The sequence below is a fragment of the Salmo trutta genome, chromosome 31 (genome assembly GCF_901001165.1).
Source record: "Salmo trutta chromosome 31, fSalTru1.1, whole genome shotgun sequence".
In the NCBI taxonomy this organism is placed as follows: domain Eukaryota; kingdom Metazoa; phylum Chordata; class Actinopteri; order Salmoniformes; family Salmonidae; genus Salmo; species Salmo trutta.
In genome coordinates, this window is record NC_042987.1 from 24,744,431 (window position 1) to 24,767,172 (window position 22,742).

A 22,742-nucleotide genomic window follows, 5' to 3' on the forward strand; every position below is an offset into this window, starting at 1 on the left:
CATTATTTCCCCTACCTACTGTAGATCATGTCGTTAGACGCCACCTGCTAATTACAGTACAGACAAACCATGGCTCATTTCAAACACTGCTTGTAAAGCCACTCTACTGTTATATATCTGATTAATTATCAGTTGCTAGTATTGAGAATACCCATAATGCCTCTTAACAGATGATGTTGTTCTGCCTAGGGCAGTGCTATTGCCATGTTGTGAAACTCAAATTCTGCCTTTAACAATCAGGCAGTAACATCCTGTCTCTCAGACCAGACCCATCCCAGTCCTAGTAGACACACACAGTACTAGATCTGAGGACAATGTTCACTCTAATAAAGCCATGGTGCTGTCTAGGCTAGGTCTCCTCCAGTCAGTCTGATGAACGACCACAGAGCTAGCTTAGAGCAACACAACATAAACACTATACAGACTACTGTCAGCATCAGCCACTGCCTGACTGAGCACAGAGAGAGAGAAAAAGATTTGTTTATTTTTCCTTCTCTACTTTAACTATTTGCATATCATTACAACACTGTTATTATATTCATAATATGACATTTGAAATGTCTTTATTCTTTTGGAACTTTTGTGAGTGTAATGTTTACTGTACATTTTTTATTGTTTATTTCACTTTTGTTAATTATCTATTTCACTTGCTTTGGCAATGTAAACATATATGTTTCCCATGCCAATAAAGCCCTGAAATTGAATTGAAACTGAATTGATAGAGACAGAGAGCGAGCATTACATCTGTCTGAGGGTACCTCCCAAAATGCATCCTATTCCCTACATAGTGCACTACTTTTGACCAGAGCCCTATGAACCCTAGTCAAAAGTAGTACACTACAGTATATAACAGGGCTGTTCAAATCTGGTCCTGGAGGTCCAAAACACTTCTGTTTTTTGTTTCTACCTGGTAGTTAATTGCACTCACCTGGTGTCCCACCTGGTGTCCCTTGATTGAATCAGTCCCTGATTAGAAGTTGAGGATGAAAACCAGAAGTGTTTTGTTCCTCCAGGACCAACATTGAACAGCCCTGCTATATAGGGAATATGGGGGCATTTGGGACCCTCAGGAATGAATAGCAGCAACATTCATTATTCACAGTATATTTTATCTCAACCTAACTAATGGGAGAACAGCACTCAACATGTAGATGGATTATACCATTGATTTTTTAATTTGCACTAAGAGACAGGGAGATGGAACAAAAATATTAAAGGTGGACTGTACTTCCTGATCTCGCCTCATTTTAGACTTGGTTCATTAAGAAATGCTAGCAGCCATGACTGAATTAAAACGGGAGTTGGTTTCGGGGTGTGGTTTGATGTGGGTGTCTCGTGTGTGTTCGCAGGTGGGAAGAGTTAGCCAAATTATTTAGCCAATTAGCTTCAGTCGGCTGGTGTGCGACCATGGCAAAGTTGGTTTGACTTTGGAAATGCCTATCTCTGGGGATAGTTAGGGACCATCAAATTACACAATGTAAATGGGACAATATTTTCATGTTGCACATCTTTTAGTTGTCTGATTAAATGCTTTCAATATTTGTATATGAATTTCTACAATTTATAATTGGTTTGAGGTTAAGTCATTGACATTTTTAGCTATTGACCTTTTAAAGTATTGTCCCATGTGCATTGGTCCCTAACTAGCCCCATAGGGATATCGTATGTCAAATCAATTTTTACCATGGGCATTACGATCCGGTCAGCTGCGCTACGAATGTATGATTACTTGGGTGCTGCCAGCTGTGGGCAGGATTAAAATAAACCCAACCCAAGGAAACCTGTTGTGTTACCCTTCATTCCGTGACAACATTTTTTCCCCTATCATCTCACAAATCTCAGTTTTGGACGAGACTGACTTTATGACCAAAATGATTCTATTTACACTTTGTAGTCAATTTTTGCACGATAATAAATGTTTACGACTCATATCAATGCCACATAGGCGATTTTCAAACAAGAAGTGGCTTTTTATGGGCAGTCGCTCTTTAAAAGTTAGCCAGTCATTAGTCATTATAACAGACCTTCATGCTCTAAATCTTACAGACTATCTGAAGTAGTATTACATTGAGAAGAGTGATGCATATCCAGATATCTGCTCAGCCTTACATATGTCTAGTGATGCACGACTACGAAAACAACCATTTGTCTAAAAGACTAAGTCCAGATCAAAATATATTTCTGGATACATTTTCCTTTGTAGAATTGACGAGGCAATTTCTTGTAAGCCATTGCTGAACATTTATCTTGTAAATGTCTGTTTGACCAAGGAGAGGACTAGAAAAATGTGGGGACTGAGTAGGAAAGTACCTTGAGTATGCCAAAAGTACCAAAAAGATCACTACCCATTACGGCAATTTTGGATTCTGTCTAGACTTCAACAAACAATGGACCCATCCCAAATGGCACCCTATTCCCTATAAAGTGCACTACTTTTACATTTTAGTCATTTTAGCAGACGCTCTTATCCAGAGCAACTTACAGTAGTGAATGCATACATTTCATACATTTCATTTCATACATTTTTTTCTCCGTACTGGTCCCCCGTGAGAATCAAACCCACAACCCTGGTGTTGCAAACACCATGCTCTGCCAACTGAGCCACACAGGACCTTTTGACTAGGGCTTTGGTCATATGTAGTGCACTATATAATACTGTAGAATTAAACTTTATTGTCCATCCTGAATGGACATTTTTCTTTGGCATCACCTTCCATTAAAAGGATCACATACATTCTCACATCATACACATTTAAACCAGTCATGTTGCATACACTAAAAACCGAGGACATTGATGCATTCACTCACAACTGACCACTGTCCCAACTGCACTGGATAGATAAGTACATATACTGACAAAATGTACTTTGCATTTAGTAGTCCACCAGCACAAGGAACAAATTAATGTTTGAACACGTTCTCTTGACCATGGGCATTCTGAAGCGTCGGCCAGAGAGAAGCCTCTTTAACTGAGGGTGTAGAGGGTGTGGGGGTCACCAACGACAGCCAGTGCCTTCTTTTTGTTGCCTTGTGGAACAGAATGCTCAAATGTGCCTGTGGTCAACTAATTACTTTGCTGGCTGTGTTTACTATTCTGGTCAGTTTGCTTTTGCTCCTCACACTCAGATTACCATACCAGTCTGTCATAATGAACGTGAGGATGCTCTCCACCAAGCTGCTGTACACCCTCTCCAGAACATCCTGACTGACCCCAAACTCCTTACATTTCCTGATTAAAAACAGGCGCTGGTTTGCTTTAAAAAAAATAGTATGCATTCTCTGTAAAACTCAGCTTGGTCAAAACTCAGCTTGTTCAATCAATTTGTGTCCCAAGGTATTTAAAACACTCAACCACCTCCACTTGTTGGTCATTCAGAGACAGTGGTTGGGATATTGGTAAGTTGTTGCCATTGATGATCAGCTCCTTTGTCTATTCCATTCTTGAATGTTGTTGGTCTGTTTAAAACAGCTGTCCACATCTGATGTAGCATCTTTAAAAAGAGTCCCACCAGAGCCATGTCATCTGCGTACTTGAAAATGCTCACATTGTTTCCTTGGCTCTTCATCTCATTAGTGTAGACAGAGAACAACAACGGTGAAAGGACACACCCCTGGGTGAGTTCAGGGTCAGTTCATCAGAGAGGGCCCCATTCATGAGGACACTCTGTGGGCGGTCAGTTAAAAAGTCCTTGATCCAACCTGCGAGGCCTCCGTTGACATTCAGATCCAGTAGTCGTTTGAGGAAGTGTGTGTATTTGCATTGTCTTGAAAGCTGAACTAAAATCAATAAATTAAATGTGTGAATATGATTTAGCAGATTGAAGGTGACTAGCCACCATGTTCACCAAGGTCAGGATAGCATCCTCTGTCCCTCTCTGTGATGATATGATTTAGCATGTTGAAGGTGACTAGCCACCATGTTCACCAAGGTCAGGGTAGCATCCTCTGTCCCTCTCTGTGATGATATGATTTAGCATGTTGAAGGTGACTAGCCACCATGTTCACTAAGGTCAGGGTAGCATCCTCTGTCCCTCTCTGCCTTATAGGCAAACTGTAACGGGTCTAGTTGATCTGCTATGGACAGGGTAAGGTGCTTACTAACAACCCTTTCCATGCATTTGGCCAGAAGGGAAGTGAGGGCCACAGGTCGAAAGTCATTTGGTGATTTGGCCCCTGACTTCTTAGGGACTGGTACAATGGTCAACACCTTCAGGGGTTTGGCACTGTGCAGGGGCTCAGCAGGAGTTGAAACAGTCATGTGAAGACTCCCTTGAGCTGGTCGGCGCAGACCTTCAGTACCTTGTCCCGTAGACCGTCTGGGCCCGTTGCTTTGTGTGGCTCAATATGTGACAAGCATGAAGCCTCCTCGCTCTTTGTTATGTGGACAGGAGAGGATTTGGGGATGCTCTCACATATTTATTTACATTCATCTTTGAAATCAACGGTGCCAAATCTTTCATAGAAACAGTTAAGGTCATTTACAAAGGATGAACAGTCTGCAATTGTATTGTTCCCTCTTTTCCTTTCCATTGCATTAAGCCCTTCCCATGCGTGTCTTGGATTGGCTGGACAGAACCTCTGCTCTACTTCATCCTTGAAGTCCTTTTTAGCTTTCCACATTTTTGACCTGAATTAATTTTCTTTCTCCTTTACAGCATCAGTATCTCCTTTCAGGAAAGCAAACTTCCTTTCATTGAGGCACATTTTCAAGTCCTTAGCTACCCAGGGCTTGTTGTTGGGAAATACTCCGAAAGTTTTTGTGTTAATGACAGTATCCTTACAGAACTGGATGTATGATGTGGTGCTGTCAGTCATCTCGTGGGGATCCCTGCACGAGTCAAAGAACACCTCCCAGTGTGACATCAAAGCAATCCTTGAGCTCCTCCCTACTCTCCTCTGTTCACACCTGAATGGATTTCTCTACAGGTTATTTACGCTTCACCTGCTGCCTGTATCTCGGTAGGAGATGGATAACGTTATGGTCTGATTTCCTGATGGGTGCTCTGCACACTGCCTTGTATGTGTCCTCTATCTTGCCATAACACTGGTCCAGGATGTGAGTTGAGCGAGTTGGACAGGTGACATATTGTACTGTTGCAGAGTGGGGAGGTGCTTAGAAAGGAAGATCGTATTAAAATCCCCAAGCACAAATACTGTCTGGTCAGCTGATCGTGAAAGAGCAGCATTGAAACAGTCTGTAATCCTGTCAGCAGCTTCCTAAGGTCCAGGCACATAGGCCAGAGTAATAGTAATCTGTCCAAACTCACGTGGTAGATAGAATGGCCTGAATGATACAACAAGAATCTGTCTCTGGTGCACACTTGTTCAATCACATTACACTGCGTGGCCCAAGTATTATCTACAGAGATACATAGCCCCCTCCCCCCGCCTATTGATTTAGGTGACGTTGTTTTGTCTCCATCTGCTCTAATGACAGTGTATCCATCAATGTTCACATCAATATTGTCCTGCTTGAGCCACGTTTCTGTAAAGCAGATTCAATTACTTCTCCTAAAGTCTTCAAATTCAGCCCTCGCTGCTAACTCTTCCAGGTTATTATTTAGTGACGTCACATTTGACAGGGTGGTCACCGGGAGCGGGTGACAGCTTCCCCGCCTCCATAGCCTGTTCCTAACACCACGTCTTGAGCCTCGCTTCTTCTTGGTTTCCCTTTTTGACTTTGTAGAACAACCATCAGGCAAGGCAATGCTGTTTTGGAGAAAGTGAGTTTTATCTGGGAAAGAGAGCAGAAAGGCAGGGGAGTAGGTGATGGTGGTTGATGGACTAATGGAATCCATACAACCTCCGGTAGTGATTGGAAAGTTTTCCTCATATTACACCGATTAGGATTAAGAAGGTCACACATGCCACGTACAATCCACTTTCAAACTTGCAACGCGCTTGGGTTTAGACAAAACAAAAGAAAACTGAGTGATTTAACTATAAACAAACAAGTCACACAGATGAGCTCAGGGTCTGGCTCAGGGCCGCGACCCCAATGGTATAGGGAATAAGGTGCCATTTTGGATGCAGACAATCCCGGAAGTCTGCTCCAATGATGTTCCATCATCTTCTTCTCTATATTTAATTGTGATCTTTTCACTCACTTCACAATCAACATAGAATATCTACGCCTCTGGTTTAATTACCGCCTGGCTGCGTAAAAAGAGCCAAAGTAAATGAAAACAAATCACATTATCTGACTGGATTGACTGGTCTCGGGCTTCTTGCTATTCCGTTTATAGTGCACTACCTTTGACCAGGACCCAGGTCAAAATTAGTGCACTATGTAGGGGAAAGGGTGTCATTTGGGAAATACATTTTGTCTCCCATACAGAAGCAGCAACTGAATATCCAATCGCCAGACAGACAATGATAATCAAACCCCATGAAGCATATTGATCGGCAATCACAAGCAGATCGATTGACAATTACACCAAACAACTGCTGTTTGCAGTTAGCCTAGACATCCCTATGAGAGCTGTGCACTTAGCAGAGCATATAATACGTGATCTAGCTGTAGTAATCAATAACAGCAACACCTCTCTTCGTATTATGAATGATATAGACGTATATATAATATACAATATAGACTTCAGTCAATCCAATCACTCTGTGTTGTCAAGAGTGAGATACTTGTTAAACAGACCCAGGGGAATAGCAGTCAAAATCAATGGGAGAAGAAACCAGACAGCAAAAACAACATTAATGTGGTGATGAACTTTATCTTGGTACAAGGTGGGAACATCCTGAAAAACATTGACGTTGTTGCACAAGCAGTCAAAGACATAACAGATCTGTGTGTTACCTCAATATAGGCTGTGTCGTTATTTGCATCCTTGATATGGGGGAACCAGTCTCTGGGGGGTTTGGATAAGTGCTTAGATTCAGTCACAAACCACAGTAGCTTTGGCCAGCCTGGACGGAGAGACAGACAGACAAAAAGACAGACAGATCAAAGAGAGTTATTAGGACCGAGACCAAAGAAAAGACAATCAAGGCATTAGAGAGCCAGTCACAATCTGCCATTTAATGTGATGTGATTTTGATTGGATTTATTAGGATCCCCATTAGCCGAAGCCAATGGAGACAGCTAGTCTAGTGATTACCCTGAAGCGATCAATGAGCACTCATCCCGATTGATGCTGGGTTTTGCGTCCCTACTGTATGTAGTGCACTACTTTTGACCAGGGCCCATAAGGGGCTTTTTGGGACGCATCCTGGGCCTGACCCAGGCTGTGTCCCAGAATTGTATGTAGGGTTTCCATAGCCAGCCCTCTACTCAGCCCTGACTTATGTCATCAATGCTAAAATAATAGCTTTAAATCCACTGGTTGGCATCATGTTTCTATTTATAAAGCCAATACTGAGGAGTATGCACAATGGGGCTCCCGAGTGGTGCAGCGGTCTAAGGCACTGCATCTCAGTACTAGAGGCGTCACTACAGACCCTGGTTTGATTCCAGGCTGTATCACAACCGGCAAAGATTGGGAGTCCCATAGGGCAGCGTACAATTAGCCCAACGTCGCCTGGGTTAGGGTTTGGCCGGGGTAGGCCGTCATTGTAAATAAGAATTTGTTCTTAACTGACTTGCCTAAAATGATGAAAAAAATGACACTGAGCTCTCTCTCCCTCCCTCATTTCTCTCATCCCTCTCTCTCTGACTGCTCTGTTCCCCACACAGTGGGCCATTCTATATGCAGCTACTGTGTACTAAACCATTCTATATGAAGCGACTGTGTACTAAAACCATTCTATATGAAGCGACTGTGTACTAAAACCATTCTATATGCAGCGACTGTGTACTAAAACCATTCTATATGAAGCGACTGTGTACTAAAACCATTCTATATGCAGCGACTGTGTACTAAAACCATTCTATATGCAGCGACTGTGTACTAAAACCATTCTATATGCAGTCTGTGTACTAAAACCATTCTATATGCAGCTACTGTGTACTAAACCATTCTATATGCAGCTACTGTGTACTAAACAATTCTATATGCAGTCTGTGTACTAAAACCATTCTATATGCAGCTACTGTGTACTAAACAATTCTATATGCAGTCTGTGTACTAAACCATTCTATATGCAGTATGTGTACTAAAACAAACCTGCCCTCCTATTTAATCACATGTCTCTTCTGCCTGCTTATCCTTCCATTCCAAGTCTCTCATTTGTTTTGGAGAGGAGCAATAAAATCACCAAACTAAAAACCTGTTTGATATCAGTGTTGCATTTCAATACACCCTTGTACTACAGAACCTCGTGCTGCTTTAGACACACTAAAATATAATTCCTGGAATGGTTATCTCTATTCAAGTCAATGAGTCTGTGATGGGTGACCAGACAGCCATATTGGAATTCTGTTTTTGTGGATGTAGTATCTTATGAAAACCATCTGACACAGCATCACATATGACAGCATGACAGGATCACATCATGCGGTGGTGCGTCACATGCTTTGACACAGTTGCTGACCTTTGAACTGTGGGATCTCCCCTGTGGTGCTCTTGGGAAGGCCTTTATGGCAGGCGTCACTCGTCAAGGCAACCGTCACCCCACAGCTCCCCAGCAAAAAGCCTATCTGCTGGCTCCCTGCATCCTGGAGAGAGAGAGAGAGAAGATGGTCAAAGGAGGAAAGTCTCAGTCAACATTGTTTTTGTTTTCATATTGCACATGAATTAGGTGTATTTTATATTCTCTATACACACATTGTCTTTTTATCTGGTGTTTTACGACTTTTAAGAGGGTATATTACTTTAGAAAACAGTGATATCATCCTGCCGTTCACACACACACTGCGTGGTCCCCCCCCTCTCTCTGACAGTGTGTGTGGGCGGAGGAGTGAGCCCACACCAGCTCATATGGAGGAGACAGTAACACTAATGAAAGCAGGCCCTGCAGCCCTGAGCTAGGGGGTTTCCTATTCTATACTAGAGTATGCAGCCTTTCTGTCTCAGACCCCATCTCTCTGCTTAAACTGGGCCCATAGCCCTGCCTGCATGCCTGTCTGTCTTCCTGCCTGTCTGTCTTCCTGCCTGTCTGTCTGTCTTCCTGCCTGCCTGTCGTCCTGCCTGTCTGTCTTCCTGCCTGTCTGTCTTCCTGCTGGTCTTCCTGCCTGTCTGTCTGTCTTCCTGCCTGTCTGTCTGTCTTCCTGCCTGCCTGTCTTCCTGCCTGCCTGCCTGTCTTCCTGCCTGCCTGTCTTCCTGCCTGCCTGTCTTCCTGCATCAGCTGAACCTGAGTCAGCAGAATATCTAATTGAGCCGGGATGAAGGGAAACAGATGGAGATGGGAAGAGACAGCAGAGAGAAAGCAGAGAGGGCAAGAAAGAGAGGGATGTGTGAATGTGTGTGAGTAAGCAAGATGGGAAAAGGCAGAGAGGTGAGGTGGTAGGGGTAAAACAAGAGAGAGCTTGGGGGGGGTGAAGGGTAAAGAGGGGAGGGAAGGGTGAAGGGGGAGGGAAGGGAAGGGTGAAGGGGGAGGGAAGGGTGAAGGGGGAGGGAAGGGAAGGGTAAAGGGGGGAGGGAAGGGAAGGGTAAAGGGGGGAGGGAAGGGAAGGGTAAAGGGGGGAGGGAAGGGTAAAGGGGGGAGGGAAGGGTAAAGGGGGAGGGAAGGGTAAAGGTGGGAGGGAAGGGTAAAGGGGGGAGGGAAGGGAAGGGTAAAGGGGGGAGGGAAGGGAAGGGTAAAGGGGGGAGGGAAGGGAAGGGTAAAGGGGGGAGGGAAGGGAAGGGTAAAGGGGGGAGGGAAGGGTAAAGGGGGGGAGGGAAGGGAAGGGTAAAGGGGGGAGGGAAGGGAAGGGTAAAGGGGGGAGGGAAGGGTGAAGGGGGAGGGAAGGGAAGGGTAAAGGGGGGAGGGAAGGGAAGGGTAAAGGGGGGAGGGAAGGGAAGGGTAAAGGGGGGAGGGAAGGGTAAAGGGGGAGGGAAGGGTAAAGGGGGAGGGAAGGGTAAAGGTGGGAGGGAAGGGTAAAGGTGGGAGGGAAGGGTAAAGGGGGGAGGGAAGGGAAGGGTAAAGGGGGGAGGGAAGGGAAGGGTAAAGGGGGGAGGGAAGGGTAAAGGGGGGAGGGAAGGGAAGGGTAAAGGGGGGAGGGAAGGGAAGGGTAAAGGGGGGAGGGAAGGGTAAAGGGGGGAGGGAAGGGTAAAGGAGGGAGGGAAGGGTGAAGGAGGGAGGGAAGGGTGAAGGAGGGAGGGAAGGGTGAAGGGGGGAGGGAAGGGTAAAGGAGGGAGGGAAGGGTGAAGGGGGGAGGGAAGGGTAAAGGAGGGAGGGAAGGGTGAGGGAAGCGGTGAAAGGTAAAAGGGGAGGGAAGGGTAAAGGAAGTGATGAAGGGTAAAAGGAGAGGGAAGGGTAAAGGAAGTGATGAAGGGTAAAAGGAGAGGGAAGGGTAAAGGAAGTGATGAAGGGTAAAAGGAGAGGGAAGGGTAAAGGAAGTGATGAAGGGTAAAAGGGGAGGAAAGGCTGAAGGGGAAGGGAGAAGCTAGTTACTCCTCAACTGGTGATGTTCCTTCACTTGAGTTCCATCACAGTCGAGTGTGTGTGTGGGACGACTATGTGTGAGCTACTGGCTGCATGCAGACTTGAGAGGCAGTGTAGTCTTATAGGCATAATATATAATATATGCTATTTAGCAGGCACTATTATCCATCTATCCATTCTACTGTTACTTCAATATCTAGAATTATTCAAACTGTTTTATTGAGACAAATGTTAATACACCCTGTTAAAGTGAATGCTTTAAAGCAGGGGTACTACTATTTGAGAAGGTCCGGATGGATATTGTCCTTTATCGGCGCTGTGGTACAGCGTAGCAACAAACATAGGCATTGCTGAAGTACAAAAGTGGTTGCATAATTGTCTATGTACTGTGAACCAGTGTACATGACCTTTGAATAAAAAAAGAATATATATTTAAATGAAATAAAGTGCATGTTTTCTGGAGAACAAAGGAGAGTTGAGCAAAAATAATAATCTGAATGCACAGAACGTCACTGTGGGCCATGTAATATTCATGTAGAAGTCACTCTGGGTCTTGCCCTGCATTAATGAGAGGAATTCCCCGTCGTCTCCTGCCAATGCTTTGAACTTAGGCAAAAATGGTGTGAGAGCAACTCAGACACCGGTGCAGGTGTTCATTGGTGAGCCTGGTGCGGTATTTGTTTTTAATAAAGTTACTTGTGACTTTACAGTCAAAAGTTTAGACACAGCTATATCAAAACTATGAAATAACACATATAAAATCATGTAGTTACCAAAAAAGTGTTAGTCAATTCAAAAAATATATTTTATATTTGAGATTCTTTAAAGTAGCCACCCTCTTGGCATTCTCTCAACCAGCTTCAATTGGAATGCTTTTCCAATAGTCTTGAAGGAGTTCCCACATTTGCTGAGCATTTGTTGGCTGCTTTGCTTTCACTCTGCGGGCCAACTCATCCAAAACCATCTCAATTGGGTTGAGGTCGGGTGATTGTGGAGGCCAGGTCATCTGATGCAGCACTCCATTACGCTCCTTCTTGGTCAAACACAGCCTGGAGGTGTGTTTTGGGTCATTGTCCTGTTGAAAAACAAATGATTGTCCCACTAAGTGCAAACCAGATGAGATGGCAAATCTCTGTGGTAGCCATGATGGTTAAGTGTGCCTTGAATTCTAAATAAATCACAGACAGTGTCACCAGCAAACCACCATCACACCACGTCCTACATGCTTCACGGTGGGAACTACACATACGGAGATCATCTGTTCACATACTCTGCGTCTCACAAAGACATGCCGGTTGGAACCAAGAATCTCAAATTTCCCAAAGGAATCCCAAAGGACAGAATTCCACCGGTATAATGTCCATTGCTCGTGTTTCTTGACCCAAGCAAGTCTCTTGTTCTTATTGGTGTCCTTTAGCAGTGGTTTCTTTGCAACAATTCTACCATGAAAGCCTGATTCACGCAGTCTCCTCTGAACAATTGATGTTGAGATGTGTCTGTTACTTGAACTCTGTGAAGCATTTATTTGGGCTGCAATTTCTGAGGCTGGTTACTCTAATGATCTTGTCCTCTGCAGCAGAGGTACCAATGGGTCTTCCTTTCCTGTTACGGTCCTCATGAGAGCCAGTTTCATCATAGTGCTTGATGGATTTTGCGATTGCAAATGTTCAGTATTGGCTGACCTTCATGTCTTAAAGTAATGCTGGACTGTCATTTATCTTTGCTTATTCTTGCCATAATATGGACTTGGTCTTTAACCAAATAGGGCTATCTTCTGTATACCACCCCTACCTTGTCACAACACAATTGATTGACTCAAACGCATTAAAGAAGGAAATAAATTCCACAAATTAACTTTTAAAAGCACACCTGTTAATTGAAATGCATTCCAGGTGAAGCTGGTTGAGAGAATGACAAGAGTGTGCAAAGCTGTCATCAAGGTAAAGGTTGGCTACATTGAAGAATCTCAAAAAAAGTGTCCAAACTTTTGAGTGGAACTGTATAGTGCCAGTTTCTTGAGAACAGGGACATCAGCTGCAGGCACCATCTTTCCCCAGAAAGTGACAGGGTCACAATCACCAGCCTGCGCCTTCAAAGACACATTTTCTTGCAGCTCAATCAACTCCATTTGCAGTGATGCAACATCTACCCATCTGAAAAGCTGTTTTGCTTCTTTGTGACCAAGAAGGGGGTTTGGATGTTCTCTTCCAACAGTGAAGTCATTAAATCGAGCCTTGAAGTTATCCATCAGCTTCTGGATGAAATCAACATGGTTGGGAACATCTTTGTCTCCCTGCGTTTGCACCAGAAGATTGGGGAAGTGGACAAGTTCTCCCTGGAGATCATTCTTGAAAAGCTCTAATTTCTTCTGGAAAGCCCGTACTGCTGTTAACATATCACACACCCTACACACAAAATGCCTCGTAGCAGGCGGTGTTGTAAGGATGATGCTGCGCTCAAAAAGGTGATCAGTTTCATAATCGTTGTCATGACCTCAGAATACTATTTTCCCAGACTGGTACACAGGACGCATTGATGGATGATGCAGTGATATGATGTCAGGTCAGGGTGGTCCTCTTTCAAATGTACAACCAGTCCCCTCCCTCTTCCCATCATGGCTGGAGCTCCATCTGTGCTGATGGAGACTACTGACTTCAGATCTCGCCCCCTTTTTGTCAGCATCCCTTTGATGACCTCATAGATATCCTCACCCCGCGTATGTGCTTCTAGATTTGTTAAGCCCAACAGCTCCTCACAACATTTCTTAATTGTTTCATTATAAAAACCTGACAAAGACCAGAAGCTGGGCATTATCAGTGTTATCTGTTGATTCATCCAGAGCTAATGAAATGCATGGTGCATTCTGAATGGCCTCATCAAGTTGTGAAGTTAAATCTTCAGCTAATATTTCAGTTGTCCTCATTGCTGTGGAATGTGACAGTGGGATCTGTTTGATCTTTTCCCTGAGCTCATCTTTTTGTTTAGCTTCAAGCAAGGTGTCAGCACCTTCTCATATGCATTCTTTTACCAACTCATCATCTGAACATGTATCCTCAGTGAACACTCCATTGCATGTTGTTGGCCTGTCAGGGAATTGACAAGGACTTTAGTGGACCTCTCATATTGGAAGTTGAGTTGGTGAATCTTGTTCGTTCTCACCTCCGTGTTCAGGGGATACATCTGATCAAATTCACTATGCCTGGTGTTATAATGGCGCTTAACATTGGCACTTTTCACAAGAGCTACGGACTCAGTGCATATCAGGCACATTGGTTTTGTGCTAGTTGCAGGGAGAAATGAATAAACACTGTTCCGTCCACTCGTCTTTAAATATATGGTTTTCAGAGTATTTTTTTTTTTTTTAACAAGCCATATTAACAAAGATGCTGGTAACTAAGCTCCTATCTGTGACATGTACAGTAAACTGCGGTCAAATCTTTCTGATTCTGTCACGTCCTGACCAGTAATAGGGGTTATTTGTTATTGTAGTTTGGTCAGGACGTGGCAGGGGGTATTTGTTTTATGTGGTTCGGGGTGGTTGTGTGTTTAGTGGGGTGTTTGATTTATTATTCCGGGTTTTGGGCAATGTTCTATGTTTATGTATTTCTATGTTTAGTCTAGTCATTTGTATTTCTTTGTTTAGGTAATTGGGGGTTGGACTCTCAATTGGAGGCAGGTGTTTTCTTGTTGCCTCTGATTGAGGGTCCTATAAATAGGTATGTGTTTGTGTTGGTATTTTGTGGGAGATTGTGCTGTGTATAGCTCTGTGCCTTACCGGCCTGTTATTTGTCATTGTGTTTTTTTGTGTACGTATTTATTTTGGTTTACCTTCTTTGTCCGTTTAATAAAAGGAGATGAGTGCACATATTCCCGCTGCGTCTTGGTCCACTCTACCCTACGACAACCTTGACAGATTCTTTCTGACTGCTTGTTCCAAGGTTCCGTTGAGGATATTTGGATTAATGTGATGAGTTTGGCTGCATTAGCTTCTTAAGAATCCGCCCCTTTTTGAATTTTTTTGCCAAAAATGACATACCCAAATCTAACTGCCTGTAGCTCAGGCCCTGAAGCAAGGATATGCATATTCTTGGTACCATTTGAAAGGAAACAAATGTTTTTGTGGAAATGTGAAAGGAATGTAGGAGAATATAACACAATAGATCTGGTAAAAGATAATATAAAGAAAACAAAAACCGTTCTTTTGTCTTTTTTTTGTATCATCATCTTTAAAATGCAAGAAAAAGGCCATAATGTATTATTCCAGCCCAGGTGCAATTTAGATTTTGCCGATATTATTCCAAAACTAGATGGCAGCAGTGTAAGTGCAAAGTTTAAGACTGATCCAACGAACCATTGCATTTATGTTAAATTTTTGTATCAAGACTGCCCAAATGTGCCTAATTAGTTTAATAATAACTTTTCAAGTTCAAAATTGTGCACTCTCCTCAAACAATAGCATGGTATTCTTTCTCTGTAATAGCTACTGTAAATTGGACAGTGCAGTTAGATTAAAGGTTGTTTCCTTTTTGTTATGCAGCTTATTTTAGAACATTTGATTCCACAAAGGGGTGGGATATCCTTCTGATTTGTACAATTCAGAGCCTTTGGTGTACTGTATGGCTCCTATCTCTGCATAGTACTCAGATATCTGATACCTCCAAATACTGTAAAAGCAAGACAATTGTGTCAAGTTGTCTGGATGTCCTTTGGCTGAATGGACCATTCTTAATACATACGGGAAACTGTTGAGCATGAACAACCCAGCAGCCTCGCATTTCTTGACACCAACCGGTGCGCCTGGCACCTACTACCATACTCTGTTGCAAGGCACTTCAATCTTTTGTCTTGCCCATTCACCCTCTGACTGGCACACATACACAATCCATGTCTCAATTGGCTCAAGGCTTAAAATCCTTATTTAACCTGTCTCATCCCCTTCAGCTACGATGACTGAAGTGGATTTAACAAGAGACATCAATAAGGGATTATATATTTCAGATGGATTCACCTGGTGAGTCTGTCATGGAAAGAGCAGGTGTTCTTAATGTTTGTACACAGTGTATACAGTGCCTGTAAATTGCTGAAATGCATTGCTTGCTATATTTTCCCATTATTACTGCAGCATAACATAATACAATGTTATGAGGACATTTTACATTTACATTTTTGTCATTTAGCATACACTCTTATCCAGAGCAATTTACAGGAGCAATTAGGGTTAAGTGCCTTGCTCAATGGCACATCAACAGCTTTCTTACCTAGTTGGCTGAGAGATCTGAACCAGCAACCTTTCAATTACTGACCCAGCGCTCTTAACCACTAGGATACCTGCTTCCCGTAACACTGATCTGACCGTATCTGAGCATTATACCAGTGATGTTCTCCCACAGAGAGTGGAACTACAAAGTCTTGTTTAATAATCCCCATTGGATCCAGATGCTGTGCAGACATCATGGCCGTCTGGTTTCTCTATGGCCCCCTCCAGAAATATTACACTATGACAACTGTAGGTAAAGTAAGCCTTGTCCAAGCCAGAACAGCTCATAGGGCTGGAGCCTCTCTCTCCTGTTTCTGTAGCTTGAAGAAGCTTTGATGTAAAAGTACACCCCTGGAAGAGGACACTTGCCCACAACTGTGTTAATAAGCCAAGTTACTCCCCCTCAGCACAGAGTGGTGACATATCTTTAGTCCTCCTCTATGAATAAAAATCTGTATGTGTCCCAGATAGCACCATATTCCTGTGGGACCTGGTCAAAAGTAGTGCACTACATAGGGAATAGGGTGACTATTTGGAAAACAGCCTCGTCCAGAGAGAACCAACTGCTGATCACCCTCCAGTTATCAGGATGACTTCAGCTCCAGCCTCACTGCCTGAATCTGCCTCTGTCTGACTGGCCCTGTTGGACAGAGTGGCTACATCCAAAATGGCACCCTATTCCCTATATAGGACAGAACCGGTGCTCTGTTTGCCCCTGTAGCATAGGACACATCAATGCACTACTGACTGCTATCTCTCTGGATGTTCTCCACCTCCCCCAGACCTCCTCTTCCCCAGACCTCCTCTTCCCCAGACCTCCTCTTCCCCAGACCTCCTCCCCATGGCCAGGATTACATGCTTTGATCCTCTGACTGAACCACAGAGCCAGAACTGGTCAGGGCAGGCAGGCAGACTGAGTCACATTAGGACGTGAGTTGCATCATAACAGAAGAACACACCACCAACTTCCAGGAGCCTCCATTCTTTAGTATTTTCTCTATTTTTATTTATCCTTTATATACATCCGTTTATTCTCATTGAGATCAAATCTCTTTTACAAGACAGAGCTGTTCACTAGTGAAAAACTCCCCCCAGTCTTCTGGTTCTACACACTGCGTAGCCAACAGCTATTCTCCACTCTGACCTCCAACTTCACTAGAGAAGGGACCAGACTGATCTCCTGACTGCAAAGGATGACCGAGGAGGACACACACGTACACAAGTGTGTGTGCGCTTGCGTGCACGTGTGTGTGGCCTTACCTTTCTCGTAAGTGGCACTTCAATTGGCACAGGGACAAGTTCGGCCAGTAGGCATCCGTAAAAGGCAACCATGAAGGCAGCCGGGTCGTTGTTGGGAAAGACCAGAGCTACCTGTGGACAGATAAATCACATCAAGGTTAGACAGAAGTGGTCATTATTTAACAGTAATGGGAAATCACCCACTAACCCACCCATATACAATTGGTTAGGTTACCAATAGATATCCTCTATATGCATTCTGACTTTAAAGGGGGAGGTTTGTGGAAAAAGTGGAAAAAGCTCAAACATGGTATGCTTTCTGACTTGAAAGAAAGGAGATTTTAGTAAAGTGGAAACCCTTCATATGTGCTGATAATCTAAGGTCTGTAAATTTGTCCATATCGGTTAAGAAGCAGCAGAAAATCTGTATGTCTGAAATCTCATCAATCATCGGAAACTGAGGCGTTTTAGGTCAGTGTTGTGATGACAAGGTCCCAAATGCAGCCCAAACTCAAATCTCATAAAATATGACAACATGCTAAGATATGAAACCATGCTGTTAACATTATCCCATGAGCCCAGTGAAGTCAGCCTGTTGAGGGAGTTTATTTTCACCCACTGACAGATGATTGGTGATGTCTAAACCTGGTTCAAAAAGAGGGCCTTTTCTCCTCAACACTGGAGTCAGAAAATGAGTTTGGTTGCTTCCCAAGTGGCACCATATTCCCTATAAAGTGCACTATTTTTTAACAGAGCCCTATGGGCCTTGGTCAGAAGTAGTACACTGTAAATAGAATAGGGTGCCGTTTGGGACGCAATCTTTGTCTACAAAGGGGCCGATTGAGCGTCAGCAGCAAGGCAGGCAGCCTTATCAGAACGGTGGGATGCAGACCTCTCACTGAGCATCTGGCCTTTCTCTCTCACTATCTCACTTCAATTCAAAGGGCTTTATTGGCATGGGAAACACATGTTTACATTGCCAAAGCAACTGAAATAGATAATAAACAAAAGTGAAACACATTGTTTTTTAACAGTAAACATATTTCTCACACACACACACACACACACACACACACACACACACACACACACACACACACACACACACACACACACACACACACACACACACAATGTTATCTCCTCCAGACACTTTCATCTGCCTAATGCAGCTCTCTCAGCTCCAGCAGGCCCCAACAGAGAGGAGCAGATCACACAAAATTACAATGCTTCTCAACACAAAAAAGGACAACTTCCTAGATCCTAGATCCTTGTTATCTGGTGTTACTGCATGTTGGATCAGATGTGAACCAGGCTGCATGTCTGGCCTGGTGGTAGGACTGATAACAGTGTGTGTGTGTGTGCGCTCGATAACAGTAAATGTAGTTCTAAGTGCTGTTAATGGTTCCCATGTTGGACAGAGAACCATACTGTAGCCCTGACTGAACAGCATCTGGGGGTGGAAGAGTGCACCTCCATGGATGGAACACAGTACCACATTACTGCATGTCCTCTACATACAGTCTCAAATGGCACCCTATTCCCTATATAGTGCACTACTTTTGACCTGAGCCCTATGGCCTTATGCGCAATATAGGGAATAGGGTGCCATTTGAGACAGTCATTGACCAGGCCCGGTCGTGTTCAAAAGGATAAGGTTACTATAGCTAGCTACAGCAGGTAACCTTACCTGTATTTAAGAGCGTTGTCACGTGAGGAACAGTTCGTAGTTAAACAACTCCATGCTTTCCTTGAATTCCCTTTTCTATACAGACTGTGTCAATACAAACAACTGCCATTTCTGGGTGCTGTAAAATCTTTTTTCAGAGTGTTCAATGTCACCCTGAAAAAAGCTTTTTTCCTCTATTTCCGTGCTGTTACCGTGTGAGCCGTGACACATCCCATTCTGATAAACCTCCACGCAGCTCTGGAGGGACTTATTATAGGCTTCAATAAACTCTTTATGAAAAGTCTAGTCAATGCTACTTTGTAATTTACAGGGAGGGGGTGGGAGAAGAAACGTTCTGTACAGTAATTAACTACTCCTCTAGTTAACAAGGAAACACTGGCATGACGCCAGCTTGGTTGCGTCCCAAATAGCATACTGTTGCCTTTATAGTGGACTACTTTTGACCAGGGCCCATATGTCCTACCAAGCAAGCAGAGGGGAATAACCCTACCTAGATGAAAGGAACAAAGCAACATCCTCATAATAGGATGGATGACGAGGAGACTTGGCGAACACAGATTGGAACAATATGGAAAGTTTATAGTTCATTACAATCCTCTACTCGTAATTCAAAGCTGGCGACATGTTGTGTTAATGTATACCGTGAGTTGTAAATAATGGCAGTAGTAAAGATGGCAGTAGTAAAGATGGCAGTGGTAAAGATAACAGTAGTAAAGATAACAGTAGTAAAGATGACAGTAGTAAAGATGACAGTAGTAAAGATGGCAGTGGTAAAGATAACAGTAGTAAAGATGACAGTAGTAAAGATGACAGTAGTAAAGATAACAGTAGTAAAGATAACAGTAGTAAAGATGACAGTAGTAAAGATGACAGTAGTAAAGATGACAGTAGTAAAGATGGCAGTGGTAAAGATGGCAGTGGTAAAGATGGCAGTGGTAAAGATGGCAGTGGTAAAGATGGCAGTGGTAAAGATGGCAGTGGTAAAGATGGCAGTAGTAAAGATGGCAGTAGTAAAGATGACAGTAGTAAAGATGACAGTAGTAAAGATGACAGTAGTAAAGATGACAGTAGTAAAGATAACAGTAGTAAAGATGACAGTAGTAAAGATGACAGTAGTAAAGATGACAGTAGTAAAGATGACAGTAGTAAAGATGACAGTAGTAAAGATGACAGTAGTAAAGATGACAGTAGTAAAGATGGCAGTAGTAAAGATGACAGTAGTAAAGATGACAGTAGTAAAGATGGCAGTAGTAAAGATGACAGTAGTAAAGATAACAGTAGTAAAGATAACAGTAGTAAAGATTGTGAAGATCTAAAGGGAGAGTGTACAGTAACTCTCAGATACAGTCATGATAGATAACATAACAGTGGCCAGTGAAGTACCTAATCCTAGGCCATGTCCTGAGCCTGAACACAGAACATTAAGCCTGATGGCTGGTGCTTATCTTGGATCCTGTAGTGGACATGATTCTGCTTGCTGCTAGGTAAGATTCACTCTGCACGTAGACAGACGCTGGAGCTCAAGCACAGGCCTCCCTTCCTCCAACTCTCCGTCATTCCTTCCCTCTCTCCTTCCCCCCTCAACCATTCCCTCTCTCCCCTCGCGCCTCATTTAATCCATCCACCCCTTCATCACTCCCACCCTCCACCCATTTTCTCCCTACCCCATCTCTTTATCCCTCCTTCACTACATCCATCTCTCCCCACCCCCTTCACCTATCCCCAACTCCATCCATTCCTTCCTCTCCCCCTCTGATATTGATTACCTCCCTCCCCGTACTCACCCGGTCTCCAGGTCTGACCATAGGTTCCTGCTTGCTCCCCAGCTTGTGGAGGATGTTATAGGCCACCTTCATACTCCGCACCCAAAGTTTTCCTACAGGGTTAAATCAAAATAAACACTGGTCAACGATCTGATTCAGAGGCTATGGACCCAGGGCAAAGATGGTAGCATCACTGTTATAGACCCACTCCAAACAACCTCAGGAGGAAGAGGAAAGAGAGGGAGCACATCAAAGAGCAGCATGGGAAAAAATACAATGTAGGATAATGATCGAAAAGCACAAAAAAGACAATGACGTTTTTCTTATTCAATCTTCAGTACATTGTGGGGATGTCTGGTTGTATTGGCTGGTAATAATAATCAACTTCCAGGTAACTAGAACCACCCTTTTTGGATGATGAACTAAACGTTATTTTGAGCCAAGTACTTAACATTTCTCGGAACCGACTAAAGCTTGAAGAAAAAGCGTTTGTACTCATATCAGTGAGAAAGCAAACGACTTGCCAGCGTTGTATTCATTAGAGTACAACGTAACAAAATGTTTTGAAATGTTATGCAATGGAAATAAAAAATGAGCATTTCTTATTGGACAAGTTCAGGTAGTTTCTCCAAGTTTCTTCCATTTGGTGCCTAATGAATACGACCCAGCTCTGATCTGCCTGGTTACGGTAACAGTTCTCCAGATGCTGAGAGGAAGAGAGAGCTGAGGGTGTTCCTTGGAGGACTCTGAGGTAGCGTGGCGACAGTGTGTCTGGTCCTGTTTGCATCTCAAATGACACCCTATTCCCTTTATAGTGCACTATTATAAAGGGGCCCTATGGGCCCTGGTCAAAAGCAGTGCACTATATAGGATATAGGGTGCCATTTGAGAGAGACAGACTTTCCTTTGAGGGCTGAGTAACTTACTCAGTGGTGACATGGGGACTCCGTGACACCAGACCTGGCACCCTGAGAAGTGAAGAGTCAGTCTTTGGCTGTGTCGTACCTACACTGTGTTTACACCACACCCAACTCCTGGTTTGCCTAAACATTGTCAGGTTTGTGTATGTGTGCGTGCGCACACGCATGCAACTTCTCTTTCTGTCAGTTTGCCGTTTCTTTCTCTCAGAGATCTCCAGGTGATCTCAGCTCTACAAGCTCAGTGGATCTCTACTGATTCAATCTACTGCATGGATAGACATTTCAGCCTACAGTCCTGTGAAGGTGTACAAAAATAACATTTCAGCCTACAGTCCTTTGAAGGTGTACAAAAATAACATTTCAGCTAGCTTTCCCTCTGGAATAAAAAAAAACCAGTACACTATTATTTTGAACTGGATTATTATATAAACTACTTAGCTTGGGAGCTTGAGTTAAACTAATGAGGGCATACAGCATGACTTAGGCATTATCATCATTATCTTTATTAATGGACCATAGACAGTGAATAATGCAGAATATTACCTTCCTAGATACGGAGCGCTATGTTTCCATGATCACGTAATGAAGCACCCCAGTCAACAGTCATTTTACATTTAAATTACATAGGCCCAAATGGCACCATATCCCCCTACTTAAGTACACTACTTAGTACACTACTTTTGACTAGGGCTCTGGTCAAAGTAGTGCACTATATAAGGAATATGGTGCCATTTGGGATACAGTACTGGAGGGAAATGTTGTTCTATCATGGGGCTGTGATCTCTAGTCGGCCCATCGTTAAGTGAAATGATCCTAATCTAATCATTTATCTAAGGATGGCTTAAAAGGATACCACTCTTTCTACAATACATAGTGCTCATTATAAAGGATGGGATAGATATTGACTACAGTCCCACTGTTTAACTGCAGTGCAGTGTGTGCATTTAACTAGCCAATTTCTGGATGATAAATTCATGTAATTAAAAATCAGATTTTTTGGGACCCAGAGACACTCATTAGGAGGAATGAATCCTATCTGTATTACGATAAAGCTATCATGTAGGAGTTGAGGAATTAATCATATCTGTATTATAAAGCTATCGTGTAGGAGTTGAGGAATTAATCATATCTGTATTGCGATAAAGCTTTCATGTAGGAGTTGACGCTGTAAGCAAAATGACCTTGTCCTCATCATGAAGCATCCCAGAGAAACCAGAGGAATTAACAAGAGTGAGGCACAGCAAGAAGAGAGCGAGAGAGAGTAGAGTGTAGAGAGAGTAAAGATGGTAGAGAGAGTAGAGCATGTAGACAGAGAGAGAAGAGAGTAGAGAGTGTAGAGTGGAGAGAGAGTAAAGATAGTAGAAAGAGTAGAGCGTGTAAACAGAGAGAGAGTAGAGATA

The 22,742-nt window shown here is 43.3% G+C and overlaps 1 protein-coding gene across 5 annotated transcripts in view; it reads right to left on the reverse strand.

Annotated features, from left to right (window-relative positions):
- Positions 1-22,742, reverse strand: part of LOC115169814 (disco-interacting protein 2 homolog C) — a 224,991-nt gene that overhangs the window by 42,998 nt on the left and 159,251 nt on the right. For all 5 annotated transcript variants that reach the window (XM_029725795.1, XM_029725796.1, XM_029725798.1 and 2 more), the window contains 4 exons: positions 20,444-20,535; positions 16,991-17,101; positions 8,482-8,605; positions 6,809-6,918 (listed from right to left, as the gene is read on the reverse strand). In XM_029725795.1, coding sequence (XP_029581655.1) covers positions 6,809-6,918; positions 8,482-8,605; positions 16,991-17,101; positions 20,444-20,535 — 437 coding nt within the window. The remainder of the gene's footprint in view (positions 1-6,808; positions 6,919-8,481; positions 8,606-16,990; positions 17,102-20,443; positions 20,536-22,742) is intronic.